Below are 16,987 nucleotides of genomic sequence, written 5' to 3' on the forward strand. Positions count from 1 at the left end.
CATGGGCCTTCAGTACTGATTATTAATTAGAATTTAAGCAGTGGCGGTATTTGTACCTTAGACTGAGGACGTTTTGTTTACTAATCAAAGATGCTACCCCTAGACCACGGGTTAATTATGCCCCATTAAAACTGTGTGCTGCAGATTGGAGTGGACCTCTAAGTAGTGAAGAAACAAATGCATCAACATACTGTGTAAAATTTAGAGTCATGTTAAAAGAGATTGCTCCCACGTGAGACACCAGAAGCAGTAAATAGTTGGTGAACAGGTGATGTTACAGGTTACAGCAGTAGTTCGGCAGCCTTCATTATAGTGCACTTTTGATATCAAATTGAGGTGTAAATTAGTGAAATTGTAACAGCTGATTGATTTATGACGTTGACCTAATGTTCTGCTAAGTGGTTTTTCATGTAACTCCTCCCCTTCTACATCCCTTAACCTGTAGTTCTGTTAATTGATCTGTGACACCCTGGGGGCTGATCTATGACTCACTGAGGACAATCCGTTCTTCTGAGAAATCCCCACCCTTCACTCCTCCACCTTTTCATCCTCATCCTCCTCAACCCCTCTAGGAATTCCCCTCACCAATACAAGCACACCATTGGTATCAAATTAATTGACTAATTAACTAAATTGATCAATTAACTATCCCTCCCCCTCTAGGAAATATTCCAGTCCTCCTTCCCCTCCGTCACTCCCCTCCCCACCCCTCACCCACCTGTAAACTGGAGGGGAGAAGGCTCAGTTGATTTGAAGGGATATTGATGGTGGTGTATGCAATATTGCTTACACAACATCTGTTAGACAAGCCAATGTGTGGAATATAATTTATTTTAGCTGTTTATGGGATACAAGGCAGTGTATGGAATGTAATTTGTTTATTTATTTATTTAGAGAATTTGGTGGGAAATCGATTCCATTGTATGGAATATTGTCTAAACAATTTCTGGTAGACAAGGCAATGTGTGGAATATTGTTTCTTTGAAAAATTTATGGGATACAAGGCTATGTTTGGAATATAGTTGATTGATTTATTTATTTAAAGAAGTGGTTGTGAATTGATTGCGGTGCGCAGAATACCGTTTATTTAAACAATTTGTGGATGACAAGGCAGTATGGAAAAATAAACAACTGTAGCGCTTCTTTATTCCGATCACGCAAGGAATACTGTCTTGAAACACTCACCACATGTAAACATACTGTCACAGATCGCCCTACACATCTGTAGAAAAAACTCCCCATTCTGTTGCTGACTGCCAGACCAGGCTAACCCTGCACAAATAAAGCATTAGGTAGCGGCACCCCTTTCAAGTCTGATACCAGACTCACTTCCTGCCTCCCTCCCTCCCTCACTCCCCCACTCCCCCACTCCCCCACTCCCCCACTCCCCCACTCCCCCACTCCATCACTCTCTCACTCTCTTTCTCTCTCTCGGTCTCAAGTAATTACTTCCTGTTTGTGTGAACCAACGTACACAAAAACACATAGACCGAGATGTCCACTCCACACCTCTCTTCCATTCTACATCCAAAAATGCTTTATATGGCTCTGAGCACTATGGGACATAACATCTGAGGTCATCAGTCCTCTAGAACTTAGAACTACTTAAACCTAAGTAACCTAAGGACATCACACACATCCATGCCCGAGGCAGGATTCGAACCTGCAACAGTAATGGTCGCGCGGTTCCCGACTGAAGCGCGTAGAACTTCTCGGCCACACGGGCCGGCATTCCCCCTTCCCCTCTACCAATCTAGTGCTGCACATTTCTATGGCCTGACGCACTGCATGTGTACATCCACACCCGAGCACACTGTATGTATGAGTGTTTCAGTGATCTCTGGCATCTAACAGTAACAACTGCTACTTGGGGCTAGAACTTGGTTTAAATGGGTGATGTTCACTGCTTCTAAGTGTTGTCCAGTGGACTCTGTCTTACAGGGGAAAGTTGGGAATGGTATTCGTTGTTGTTACTACCCCTCATGTGGTAGACACTTTCTCCTCCTCCTTCACCCTGTTGTAGCTGAGAGACTCATTTTAGGGATTATTGCTTTAAAAACCCAATCGCAACTCTAAATTCCCCATTGTGCGATTTATTGATTCCGGTAGTGGTATTGCAAGCATGCACACCATTGAAAACCCTCCACAGATTGTTTAGGGACATAGCATGCAACTGAGCGGAACTGTGAAATTTTCAGCTAACTTCAATGTAGTGGACTTTCTACCAAATGACCCAACCATACCAGTACACACCAATAGGCTCAAATGGCTCTGAGCACTATGGGACTTAACTTCTAAGGTCATCAGTCCCCTAGAACTTTTTTTATTTTATTTGTTATTTTATTTATTTATTTATTGTTCCGTGGGACCAAATTAAGGAGAAGTCTCCATGGTCATGGAACGAGTCAATACATGAAATTATAACACGATATTAGAAACAGATAAAATGAAATATAAAAAAACATATTCAGGTGACAAGTCGTAAGTTTAAATGAAGAAAATCAACAATGTAACGCTGGAATTTGCTTAATTTTTTAGCTCTTCCAGTAGCTCCTCGACAGAATAGAAGGAGTGAGCCATGAGGAAACTCTTCAGTTTAGACTTAAAAGAGTTTGGGCTACTGCTAAGATTTTTGAGTTCTTGTGGTAGCTTATTGAAAATGGATGCAGCAGAATACTGCACTCCTTTCTGCACGAGTGTCAAGGAAGTGCATTCTACATGCAGATTTGATTTCTGCCTAGTATTAACTGAGTGAAAGCTGCTAACTTTTGGGAATAGGCTAATATTGCTAACAACAAACGACATTAAAGAAAATATATACTGTGAGGGCAAAGTCAGATTTCCAAGATTTTTGAGTAGGGGTCGACAAGACGTTCTCGAACTTACACCACATATAGCTCGAACAGCCCGTTTTTGAGCCAAAAATACCCTTTTTGAATCAGAAGAATTACCCCAAAAAATAATACCATACGACATAAGCGTATGACAATATGCGAAGTAGACTACTTTTCGTGTTGAAGTGTCACTTATTTCAGATACTGTTCTAATGGTAAATAAAGCAGCATTTAGCTTCTGAACAAGATCCTGGACATGGGCTTTCCACAACAGCTTACTATCTATCCGAACGCCTAGGAACTTGAACTGTTCCGTCTCGCTTATAATATGCCTATTCTGTCTGATCAAAATATCGGTTCTTGTTGAATTGTGAGTTAGAAACTGTAAAAACTGAGTCTTACTGTGATTTAGCATCAAATTATTTTCCACAAGCCACAAACTTATTTCATGAACTACATTATTTGTTACTGTTTCAATATTGCACACAAGATCCTTCACTATCAAGCTGGTGTCATCAGCAAACAGAAATATTTTTGAATCACCTGTAATACTAGAAGGCATATCATTTATATAAATAAGAAACAGCAGTGGCCCCAGCACCGACCCTTGGGAAACGCCCCACTTAACAGTGCCCCATTGGGACTGAACATCACTACCACTCTCAATATTTCGGACAATTACCCTCTGCTTTCTGTTCTTAAAGTAAGAGGCGAACCAATTGTAAACTACTCCCCTTACTCCATAATGGTCCAACTTCTGCAGTAATATTTTGTGGTCAACACAGTCAGAAGTCTTCGTTAAATCAAAGAAAACACCTAGCGTTCGCAACCTTTTACTTAATCCGTCCAAAACCTCACAGAGAAAAGAGAATATAGCATTTTCAGTTGTTAAGCCATTTCTAAAACCAAACTGAACATTTGACAGCAAATTATGTGAATTTAAATGCTCCAGTAACCTTGTATATACAACCTTCTCGATAACTTTAGCAAACACCGATGGCATAGAAGTAGGTCTAAAATTGTCAACATTATCAATGTCTCCCTTTTTATAAAGTGGCTTCACTACCGAGTACTTTAATCGGTCAGGAAACCGATCACTCCTAAAGGAAAAGTTACAGATATGGCTGAGAACTGGGCTAACATACATAGAACAATACTTCAGTATTCTGCTAGATACCCCGTCGTATCCATGAGAGTTCTTGGTCTTTAGTGATTTAATTATTAACTCAATCTCCCTCTTGTCAGTATCATGGAGGAGCATTTCAGGTAACAGTCTCGGAACACTTTTTTCTAAGAGCGCTATATGATTCCCTGTTGGGACTAGGTTTCTATTTAGTTCACCTGCTATATTCAGAAAGTGATTATTAAATACTGTACATATATGCGACTTATCAGTAACACGGACATTCCCACTACGCACTGATTCTATATCCTCGACCTGTCTCTGCAGACCAGCAACTTCCTTTACGACTGACCATATGGTTTTAATTTTATCCTGAGACTTAGCTATTCTATCTGCATACCACATACTTTTTGCCTTCCTAACAACATTTTTAAGCACCTTACAATACTGTTTTTAATGGGCTGCTGCATTTAGATTTTGACTGTTTCTAACGTTTTGATATAGTTCCCACTTTGTTCTACAAGATATTCTTATCCCTCTAGTCAGCCACCCAGGCTGCGTGTTTGTGCTAGTACCCTGTTTTAAACGTTCTAACGGAAAGCAACTTTCAAAGAGCACGAGAAAAGTCTTGAGAAAAGCATTATATTTATTGTCTACTGTATCAGCACTATAAACATCTTGCCACTCTTGTTCCTTTATAAGGTTTACAAAGGTCTCTACAGCAACTGGATCAGCTTTCCTGAACAGCTGATGACTATATTTAACACGTGTTGCAGCACAAAAATCTTTTGAAGTTAAAATTTGTGCATCATGATCTGAAAGGCCATTCACCTTTTTGCTAACAGAATGCCCTTCTAGTAATGAGGAACGAACAAAAATGTTGTCTATGGTTGTTCTACTGTTTGCATAAGATTATATGAATTAAAGAGGTCTACCAGCATCTTCTTCCTTGCACAATCACTTATACAATTAATATTGAAGTCACCACATATAACTAACTTTTTGTATTTCCTATAAAGTGAACCAAGAACCTCCTCTAGCTTTAACAAAAATGTTGTGAAATCGGAGTCTGGGGATCTATAAATAACAATAGTTAGAAGTTTATCTCCGTTAAATTTAACCACACCTGCACAACATTCAAACACCTTTTCAGTGCAGTACTTTGAAACATCAATTGACTCAAATGGGATGCCATTTTTCACATACATGGCTACTCCCCCACACCGCAAAGAGCTCCTCGAAAAGCTACCAGCCAACCTGTATCCTGGTAAAGGAAGCCTCTGAATTATCTCCTTATTTAAGAAGTGTTCAGATATACCAATAATTTCAGAGTCAACATCTATAAGCAGTTCACTAACTTTATCTCTAATGCCTTGTATATTTTGATGAAATATACTAATTCCCTCATTACTCGGATACCTAAGCTTTGTCAAAAGTGATTCCCTTGTTAGAGAGACTTCCCTTAAGCAGGAATACCTATCAGCTGACTTCAATCTAAAAAAGGTGCAGCTCTAACACCCACTACTGCAGGAATTTTCCCATGAGTGATCCCACCAACCCCACTTATAAGCTTTGCCAACCTCCCCTTCCCATACCTGTTGAGGTGCAGGCCATGTCTAGTGAAACCCGTCCTGCTGATAGACTCCACTGACACCACTGAAATGTGACCCATGCTTTCTGTCATCAGACTGTCATTAGAACTACTTAAATCTAACTAACCGAAGGACATCACACACATCCATGCCCGAGGCAGGATTCGAACCTACGACCGTAGCGGTCGCGCGGTTCCAGACTGTAGCGCCTTTAACCGCTAGGCCACCCCGGCTGGCACACCAATAGGAAGCAACAGAAAAAAAACAGAAAGATTTGGGAACTGGGCAGTTGTGGGATCTAATCACATTAAATATACTAATCCTAGTATCCACCATAGCATGCAAGGAAAAACTGACTACTCACGAAGAGTATCGATTTAATTAATTAGTCAATCAATCAGATAGAATGAGAGAGTATTTCCAAACCATGCAAACCTGGGGGTTTATCACCTATCCATTACTTTGTTCTTCTGACTGTCTTTCTCCATATGGCACAGGTTTCCATAGAAGTGAAATTGTGAGAAGAAAAGGATATAGTGACAACCAGTTGAGGTAAGCATAAGTGAGGAGGGGAACAGGAGGATGGAAGGGAGGAGGGGTGGAAAAGACATCTTGGTATGAGAGAGGGAGAGAGAGAGAGAGAGAGATGCAGGAAGTTAGTCTTGTATCAAGTATGATAAGGATGCCACTACCTGATGGTTTGTTTGCAGTGACCTGCACTGTGAAGAGTGATCAGTCCGCCAGTCAGTGACATGATCGGAACAAAAAAATGCCAAAGCTCTTTAAATTTTCCATATGGCCTTATCACCCACTAATTGTTTAAATAAACAGTATTCCATGCACTGCAGTCAATTTCCAGACAAATTCTTTAAATAAACAAATAAATTATATTCCACACATTCCCCTGTTTACCATAAATTATTTAAACAATATCCCATACACCCAATCAATTCCCCATCAAATAACAAAAATCCAATCAACTGAGTCCTTTTTCTGGCAATTCCAGATGGGGGAGATGATGGGAAGTGGGGAAGCGGACGAACCTGGAAGATTTCACAGAGGAGGAGGGGTTAATTAATTGTTCAATTTAATAAATTAGTTAATTAATTTAATATTTAATCTGGGTTTGTACTGCTAAGGGAGGTACCAGAGGGGCGGGGGAGAGATGCGGGTTTCTCAGAAGGATAGGAGGGCCATAACACAACCCTGAGGGATCATAAATCAGTTAACAGAACAACAGGATAAGGGGAGGGGGAACAGGTTACATGAAAAACCACCTAGCAGAACAATAGGTCAAAGTCATAAATCAATAAGCTGTCATAATTTAATTAATTTTCATATCAAATGTGTGTCAGAACTAAGGTCGCCCCATTACTAATGTTCTGTACAGAAATTTCGCAACAACGTGGAGCAGAAAAGTTGTCCATATACACACATGTTAAATGCTTTAACAGCAGTCATGTAGGAGGTAATAGGAAAAGGTAAAATCCCTGAATGCTCTCGCCTAGAAGAACTGAAGGAAGGAACAGAGCTGATAGTTGAATCCATAAAACAAGTATTTTGTAGGAAGATAATTTGATATGTATTAGAATTCGAGAGTATATGTTCTTTGTATTTGTCAAATTACTGGATGCAGAAATAATTAAGATGCAGTTTGATGTTATAAGCTAAAAATGAAATTTAATATTATTAAAATTACACCTGACAAAAATAAGAAAACAGAAACAACACGGAAACTGACTGAGAATATATAAAATTAGAGAAAAAATATCATGAAATGAGTACCGACTGAAACCAATATAACTTCGTGTTCTGGAAGAGAGTGGACTGATGGTACATATACGGGCCATAATATTGGAAACAGGAGGCATTCTAGAGACGTGGTGTCAAGGTGAAATGCCCATAGTATCCCGCCCATGAGCAGTTCAACCTAACATCGGAGCATGACATCAGTGTGCAAGAGGAAAGTTACCAGGGGCGATTGTAAACTGCGATACGACTGTTACATCTTCCTGGCTACTGATCGTTGTGTTTATTTCCTTGTAAGATGTCGTTATTTCTTCGTAAGCATTTTCAGCTGCTGAGAATCATTTTATGGGACTGTTGTGAACATATCTTAGCTTCTGAACCGTAATTAGGATTGAATTTCTTAAACAGCAGGTGTCGTATACCTCGGGAAAACTGTGTAGTGTTTGTGTTACAAAGAAGGTGTTTATGGTAGTTGTTTTATGATCGTAAGGAGAGAAACTTGCAGGAAGAATGTGTGTCACACGCTGGGAATACATTTCTTACATTGTATTTCACATGACTAATTGGTCGGAAACCGCACAGCTGTAGCATTTTGCTTGTTTAAGTGCAGAACCGTGCAGCCTTTGGAATGTGTTTATGTTCCACGATCATTTCCCTCTTTCCGATTGCTTCACGTGCGGATACCACACAGTGAAAAAATACTTCAGAATTGTCAGCAGCCGGCCGGAGTGGCCGAGCGGTTCTAGGCGCTACAGTGTGGAGCCGCGCGACCGCTACGGTTCGAATCCTGCCTCGGACATGGATGTGTGTGATGTCTTTGGTTAGTTAGGTTTAAGTAGTTGTAAGTTCTAGGGGACTGGTGACCTCAGATGTTAAGTCCCATAGTGGTCAGAGCCATTTTAACTATTTTGAACCAATTGTCTGCACAAGTGATTTACGTAAAATGTTTCAAACTCTTTATCTCGGTCATTGACAGAGGCTTCTGTGGTACTGCAAACCTTGTGTGGGTACTTTTGCTTTACAGTTGACCTGTTTACGAGATCAGTGAAGTTTGATGTGTACTTTCACACGTTAAACACCGCTGCTATGAATTTGTATGTTTCCCATAAGACATATTTTCCATTGCTGGCGAACATTTTATCGGCCTGATGCGAGCCTAGCATAATTTCTGACCGCAACCAGGTGTGCGCACAGCGCGCTATTCACCTTTGAATATTTTGCATGTATCACAGACTATATTTTTCTCTGATGCAGAAGGAATTAGTTCAGTCACCTTACAGTTTGTCACCATAGCCAGTGGAATAAGAAATTTTCAGGGTGGACCTATATCATACAGATGTATGTTGGACATATATGTCTTGCGTTAGAGTATTAAGTGCTTTGCACACCACATGGCTAATATTTCGGAAATCACATAGTTGTAACATTATAGTGTGTTTAAGTGCAGAACTGTGTAGCGTTAGGTGTGCATGTGTTTATGTTCCATGATGATTTCTCTCTTGCCAGTACCTTCTTGCTACTGACTTCAGGCCGGCCGGGGTGGCCGAGCGGTTCTAGACGCTTCAGTCTGGAACCGCGCGACAGCTACGGTCGCAGGTTCGAATCCTGCCTCGGGCTTGGATGTGTGTAATGTTCTTAGGCTAGTTAGGTTTAAGTAGATCTAAGTTCTAGGGGACTGATGACCTCAGAAGTTGAGTCCCATAGTGCTCAGAGCAATTTGAACCATTTTTTTACTGACTCCAGATACTAGAAAAATACCTCAGAGTTATAGCACAAGTGATTTACGTAAAATGCTTCAAACTTCGTCTGTCTGGAGCTCTAGCATGCATAAACCATAATTTTCTTCTTAGCTGTGTGTTATATGACCCTAACACTTTCATATCTACCATACGTCGATAAGGGCTGCCAACCTCCTCAACATGCACGCACGTGGAGAGATCTTAAGCACTTGGGTAGGTGCCGCGAGTAAGATTGGTGTGGAACAGTCTTCGCTGAACAGCAGTTACAGCAGTTGCGGAATGTCGTGGGTACAGTACCCTCCTGGTCAGTTGCAAATTAAATTGGCGATATTGTTGCGGGAAGGGTTGGTTGAAGACAATGTGCGGGTTTCACTCTCCAAATTTACGTTATGAATGTGAGAATACTCTGTGACTACCACTCACATACGGAAAGATGGACACTCGTAACAATATATTCTGCACTATGATGCAAGTGCTAGAAATATGTACTTAGTCTAACTGCGTTGGTATAGGACGCTCTCTTGTATACTTTAGTATTTATGTCCGAGAACTAATCATAAATGGACGTACTGCAGTCTCAACATTCTCAAAATAGTACATGGTACTCTCAAAGTAGTGGAACGGTGGTTTATCGATGATACAAAGCTTGGGAAGCATGCTGCCATGTTACTGGTTGGCTTTGAAATTACTGGAAAACTGGTAAAATTGCAAAAATTGGTCGCACCATCAACTGTGGTGCTTTTTACAGTGCATCATCCCACATCGACAATCTCTTTTCCATCCTATCAGTCCACTGGTGTGGATGCCACTCTTTTGATGTTGAGACTTGGTGGGAGCAACACCGTCTGAGGATGCCTAGCACCGATTGTGTACATGTCTGCAGTATGAAGAATAAATACGTAAACACAACAAGGAGCAGAACGCAAAGTAATTTCAGGTGTGCCGCAGGGGAGTGTCGCAGGACCGTTGCTATTCACAATATACACTCCTGGAAATTGAAATAAGAACACCGTGAATTCATTGTCCCAGGAAGGGGAAACTTTATTGACACATTCCTGGGGTCAGATACATCACATGATCACACTGACAGAACCACAGGCACATAGACACAGGCAACAGAGCATGCACAATGTCGGCACTAGTACAGTGTATATCCACCTTTCGCAGCAATGCAGGCTGCTATTCTCCCATGGAGACGATCGTAGAGATGCTGGATGTAGTCCTGTGGAACGGCTTGCTATGCCATCTCCACCTGGCGCCTCAGTTGGACCAGCGTTCGTGCTGGACGTGCAGACCGCGTGAGACGACGCTTCATCCAGTCCCAAACATGCTCAATGGGGGACAGATCCGGAGATCTTGCTGGCCAGGGTAGTTGACTTACACCTTCTAGAGCACGTTGGGTGGCACGGGATATATGCGGACGTGCATTGTCCTGTTGGAACAGCAAGTTCCCTTGCCGGTCTAGGAATGGTAGAACGAAGGGTTCGATGACGGTTTGGATGTACCGTGCACTATTCAGTGTCCCCTCGAAGATCACCAGTGGTGTACGGCCAGTGTAGGAGATCGCTGCCCACACCATGATGCCGGGTGTTGGCCCTGCGTGCCTCGGTCGTATGCAGTCCTGATTGTGGCGCTCACCTGCACGGCGCCAAACACGCATACGACCATCATTGGCACCAAGGCAGAAGCGACTCTCATCGCTGAAGACGACACGTCTCCATTCGTCCCTCCATTCACGCCTGTCGCGACACCACTGGAGGCGGGCTGCACGATGTTGGGGCGTGAGCGGAAGACGGCCTAACGGTGTGCGGGACCGTAGCCCAGCTTCATGGAGACGGTTGCGAATGGTCCTCGCCGATACCCCAGGAGCAACAGTGTCCCTAATTTGCTGGGAAGTGGCGGTGCGGTCCCCTACGGCACTGCGTAGGATCCTACGGTCTTGGCGTGCATCCGTGCGTCGCTGCGGTCCGATCCCAGGTCGACGGGCACGTGCACCTTCCGCCGACCACTGGCGACAACATCGATGTACTGTGGAGACCTCACGCCCCACGTGTTGAGCAATTCGGCGGTACGTCCACCCGGTCTCCCGCATGCCCACTATACGCCCTCGCTCAAAGTCCGTCAACTGCACATACGGTTCACGTCCACGCTGTCGCGGCATGCTACCAGTGTTAAAGACTGCGATGGAGCTCCGTATGCCACGGCAAACTGGCTGACACTGACGGCGGCGGTGCACAAATGCTGCGCAGCTAGCACCATTCGACGGCCAACACCGCGGTTCCTGGTGTGTCCGCTGTGCCGTGCGTGTGATCATTGCTTGTACAGCCCTCTCGCAGTGTCCGGAGCAAGTATGGTGGGTCTGACACACCGGTGTCAATGTGTTCTTTTTTCCATTTCCAGGAGTGTATATAAGTGACCTTGTGGATAACATCGGAACTTCACTGAGGCTTTTAGCGGATGATGCTATAGTATATCGAGAGGTTGTAACAATGGAAAATTGTACTGAAATGCAGGAGGATCTGCAACGAATTGACGCATGGTCCTGCGAATGGCAATTGAATCTCAATGTAGACAAGTGTAATGTGGCTCGAATACATAAAAAGGAAGATCCTTTATCATTTAGCTACAATATAGCAGGTCACCAGCTGGAAGCAGTTAATTCCATAAATTATCTGGGAGTAGGCAATAGGAGTGTTTAAAATGGAATGACCATATAAAATTAATCGTCAGTAAAGCAGATGCCAGACTAAGTTCATTGGAAGAATCCTAAGGAAATGCAGTCCGAAAACAAAGGAAGTAGGTTACAGTAAAACTGTTCGCCCACTGTTTGAATACTGCTCACCGGTGTGGGATCCATACCAGATAGGCTTGATAGAAGAGATAGAGAAGATCCAACGGAGAATAGCGCGCTTCGTTACAGGATCATTTAGTAATCGCGCAAGCGTTACGGAGATGATAAACTCCAGTGGAAGACTCTGCATGAGAGACGCACACTAGCTCGGTAGGGCTTTTGTTGAAGTTTCGAGAACATACCTTAACCGAGGAGTCAAGCAGTATATTGATCCCTCCGACGTATATCTCGCGAAGACACCGTGAGGAGAAAATCAGAGAGATTAGAGCCCACACAGAGGCATACCGACAATCTTTCTTTCCACAAACAATACGAGACAGGAACAGAAGGGAGAACCGATAGAGGTACTCAAGTTACCCTCCGCCACACACAGTCAGGTGGCTTGCGGAGTATGGATGTAGATGTAGCTGTAGAAGTTCTCAAAATTCTTGGTTTCTCATTTTCATTTGATTTACGGTCTTTGAAGAATTCCGAAAAGATAAGCTTTTGGTTCGTACATGCTTGGTGCTTTAATTCGAATAGTTTGTGTTAAAAGTTTAAAATTGGATGACTACGTTAAGTTTCTTGATATACACGATAAAGTTATGAGTGGCAACCTGTGCTCATAAATTTCACGGTTCTCGGGAAAGAAACAAAAATATTATTACCTTTCGTGGCAACAGCTTCTTTGTTCATGTAATTACGACACTCCGATGTGCAGAATGGAAGTTAGTTAAATGGCAAACTTGACCTTTCTCGTTATGAGAAAGATTTTTGTCCTGCTGTCCCGTGCAGATTCTACAAATCTGTCGTTTATTTCTTGCAGGCTCAAGAACTGAAGGACGCTCCAGGAACGCTGTATCCATTGCAAGGTGACGTCAGCAGCGAGGAGAGTATTCTATGCGCCTTCAAGTGGATAAAGGAGAATTTAGGAGGAGTCGATGTTCTTATCAACAGCGCTGGCGTTTGTGGAGAGAGCCTTCCCACAAGTAAGTGAACCACAGTTCACCTCCATTGAAGTAATATACATGACAAGTCATGATGCACAAAGAACCGGAAAAGAGATTTAACCTTTATATGGACAGATGGTAAATTGCGGACATAGCCCGCATTGAAAAGACTTCTTGTACACTTACTGTTTTTCTCTTGCCACTGTTGGATGTCTTGTTTGTCTCGTGTAATATGTTCTTGTAAGAACTGCGTGTAGCATAAGAAGCAAAGTTGTTAAAAAATATTAACGCCATTTTCGATAAAGCGTCGTTTAGTTCACAAAGTATGAAATGCTCAGTCAATCTCGAAAGAACAAAAGAGGCAGATGATACAACAATTAATCAAAGGCCGCCTTGTGAAAATGGCGAAGGCAAAACTGTAGTCTATAGTCGATGAGGCAGTTTCATGATGAAAGAGCACAGAGAGTGCGTGATAAGCCAGATCATAAGACCAGCTACAGATCACGTTTCCAAAGCAAACCAACAGCCTTAGCTGTTCACAGGCCGGCAGATTAAGCAGTGCCATGTTGAAACGGCAAACACAATGCGAGATAAGCCAGCTGTTGAGACTAGCTATAGGACACGTAACTGTTGTTCATAGCTCGCGGAATTTGAACGAAAAATAAAGAGCAAGAATTTCTCAGCTTACACACAGATGCACGCACGCACGCACACACACGCACGCACACAGGTTTATTTCGTCCTATATATGCATAAGCCGCAACTACATCGGATTGGAACACAGCCTGACATTTACAGTAACTGTAGTAGTGCAGTATAAGGGATATACCAGCGTATTACAGTAAGCGAATCTGCGGATTTAACTTCAGATAATGCCGATCTGCTAGTATGTTTTGTTTTGATCTGTAATAGTTCCGTAACTACGACAGTTTAGTCATTCAATTAGACAAATGATGGTTGTCCATATTCGAAATTGCGAATACATTTCGAGATACTGAAGACTGACGACCGTTGATCAACAGCGACTGTAGCGGCGTGACATTGGGATGACCTGACTGTGGTCTGACTGTGAGACTACACCGATTAATATAGCGTTACAATAGCCAGAATAATCTCATTTTAGTTTTGATTATCTCTGATCTCAGATAGGTATTGCTTTCCTCGATTCCTCCTCAACAGTTGTTAAAATCATTACATAAAAATCACGTATTTTATTTACACTGATGAGGCAAAACATAATGATCGATTACTTAAAAGCCTGTTGGTCTACATTCATAAGGCAATATAGAAGCGATTCTGCCTGCAATGTATTGTACGAGCCCATGATAAATTTCCAGAGGTTTTCCCCGCTCAAATATTATTTTCTAGCATACGTGAAGAAAAATATTAATTCCAAATTGTTGCTTCGTGATTGTAGAAGTTCACAAGTGAACGAAAATAATTTTTATTAATGATTCCTGTACAAATGTTTCTCTTTCTCATCAACAAAGATCTTCCGAGCCATCCTTCAGCCACGAATTCTGGGGCTTGGAGTATCTGGACGACCAGTGAGTGATCACAAAGTCCCATTACCCTCCATGCCGTGTCCACATCTTCGTATATGGTTGCATTAACATGTGAACAAGACAGACGACAACTATTAAGATGTGTTACTGTTATTAATTGTTGATTCCAGAGTGCCTGCATACGCCATCGTTTTCACAAAAGAGTATGGTTCTACTGCATGTACCATGTGAAGTTCTCCTCAACACTGCTGGCATGATGGCAGTAAATGCACCTCGAACAGAATCATTACGTACATCTGTCTTGCGACGTGTGGCAACAACCTTCCGTTTAATGAACACCCCAAAACGCATTGTCGCAAGATGACAGATCAGAACTTAGGAGTGGCTACTCCAAGAGTTCCAAGCAAATGGACATAATAACATCCTGTCCATTTATAAAGAAATACCTCATTGAGGCATTCTTTAACGGCGATACCAGAATGGACTGGCGCCCCATCCTGCTGGAATCATATACGATCGAGCTGTTCCCGATCTTGCAGATGTGGAAGAAACCAGTCACCTTATATGGTGACATATGCAATGTGATTCACAGCACCCATGAAGAAATATGGAGCTATCAAGTGCGTTTCCTGACATTGCAGCTTAGTTCATGGTAGGTTGTGTTCACGATCGCCATAAAATGTGTTTTTTTTAATCTAGAAAAGTTTCTGGTTTAGCACTGCGATATATTGCCCATTTGTCCGAAAAAATCCTTTTTCCCTTGAAGGAAAATTTATGAAGACATCGATCATTCGTCCACTGAAGCTTGATGACTTTTTGCATGTCTTTGTCAATCAGTTCGTTCGCAAACCAAGGTTTACATGCCTGTAGCTTGAAATTATACTTTATATGTTTTTGTGATGTCGAGTACGGAACATACAATTCCAGTAACCACATCCGAGCGCATCGACTCCTTTTGGCGAACCTTCGACAGAGGCTGCATTCTGCACACAGGTTTCCAGTCGTGTTGATGGCCGTCCTCAGTGGGACTTACCTTTTATGCATTCAGCTGAATAGAGCTTTTCCTCCCACCGTGAAAATTTTGGTTTTAGTGGGGAAGATTTATGAAGCATTTCAATGAAATTAAGCCGAACAGTTCTCATTGATTTTGCTGTATGGGATCGTTCGTGAACTCACGTGCCCATTGTGATCTGTTCCTTCACGGCGTAAGTGGACTAATCTGTTATGATTTGGATAGATATCAGCATCTACAGCAATTAGATAACAGTTGATTGACGTATCTGTAATACATATGGGGTAATGGGACTTTGTGATACCCCTGTATAAGTGGTCGAGGCGCAGAACAGTGGCCAAGGAACAAGAGACAAGGCGCCCCGCCCTCTATTTCCAGGAGTAGACAACATATTTCACGATGTCATTCTTCCTTGACGTTTTCGTTCCACATGCCACACTCAATCATAGGTCTTTCTGATGTGAATACGTATTTCAGAACAGATCCAACTATGGAGCACCAGTCCCTAAAACAGAATTGCAATGTTTACATTACATTTACTCCAAAATTAACTATGTCAATCAGACTTAAGTTATGTCACTTGAAATGCGTATAACTAAAACCTGTTCACTTTTTCTCGTTGCCTGAGCAAAGGCGACCATGCAGTGTGGAGGGAGCTGCACCACGCCTGCTGTTGTGGGGAGGGGGGGGGGGGGGGGAATTTGCGGAGAGGAGAGGCGAGAAGAATTCTCGTATTACCTACAAAGCGCACGGTCGGCATTTCCTACCGATTCCTTGCTGTGATGCAAACGATGCGAGGAAGAGAAAATTTTTGTGAAAGCACTATTTACGTAGACGTTTATCTTCACATGTGGTACATATTCGTATCACACCACAAAGACAAAGAAACGAACGCACACCTGTTAGTTGCCCACTGAACGACTGTTACTGCACCGCTAAACACTGGTAGATCGTATACTTTGGTAGAAGTTGCAAAAGGCACGAAACTGCCAAACTCCAGCCTCACCTGCAGCCATTATGTTCGTACTTTCGTCTTCGCTTATTTCAATCCGTGCTTCTTAGGCCTCTCATAGTAAATATGAACGTCTTCGTCATATCGCCTTCCCCATCTTTCAGTACTCAGTAGCTTCAACGTTAGGACTGATGCGAGGGTCATACAATAAGTAATGCAACACCATTTTTGCTCAGTCAGTTGCGATTAAGAAAATGCGGAATTTGATACGGGACATGGTGGAATATTCCCGCTTCTGCCCTTGTAGTTTCAAGAAGTTTCAGTAGGTGACGACGCTATTTGTAGCATTCAAAATGGCGTCTGTAAGGAGGGGTGCGTTCCAAGCAGAGAGTCGTTGTTGGGTTTCTTTTGGCGGGAAACCAGAATATGGCAGATACTCATAGTTGCTTGCAGAATGTACATGGAGACCTGGCAGTGAACAGAAGTTTGATGAGTCGTTGGTTGAGGTCCAGCAAATCGTCCTAGCTCCTGCGTTCCTGCCGGCCGCACTGCGCACTCTTCATGTGTTATAACTTGTGGCCACTCTCATTCGACGTGATCGCCGGATCACAATCAAACACCTCGCTGCTCAATTAGACGTTTCTGTAGGTAGTGCTAACACACTCGTCGTCCAGTTTGGATACTGAAAGATGTGTGCCGTT

At 42.6% G+C, this 16,987-nt stretch overlaps 1 protein-coding gene across 1 annotated transcript in view; it reads left to right on the forward strand.

The window, feature by feature from the left end:
• Window positions 1-16,987, forward strand: part of LOC124775991 (dehydrogenase/reductase SDR family member 11-like) — a 55,972-nt gene that overhangs the window by 8,751 nt on the left and 30,234 nt on the right. Inside the window, exons 2-3 of the mRNA XM_047250832.1 lie at window positions 8,556-8,561; window positions 12,694-12,856. Of these exons, the coding sequence (XP_047106788.1) occupies window positions 8,556-8,561; window positions 12,694-12,856 (169 nt within the window). The remainder of the gene's footprint in view (window positions 1-8,555; window positions 8,562-12,693; window positions 12,857-16,987) is intronic.

Source organism: Schistocerca piceifrons, chromosome 2 (genome assembly GCF_021461385.2).
Source record: "Schistocerca piceifrons isolate TAMUIC-IGC-003096 chromosome 2, iqSchPice1.1, whole genome shotgun sequence".
In the NCBI taxonomy this organism is placed as follows: domain Eukaryota; kingdom Metazoa; phylum Arthropoda; class Insecta; order Orthoptera; family Acrididae; genus Schistocerca; species Schistocerca piceifrons.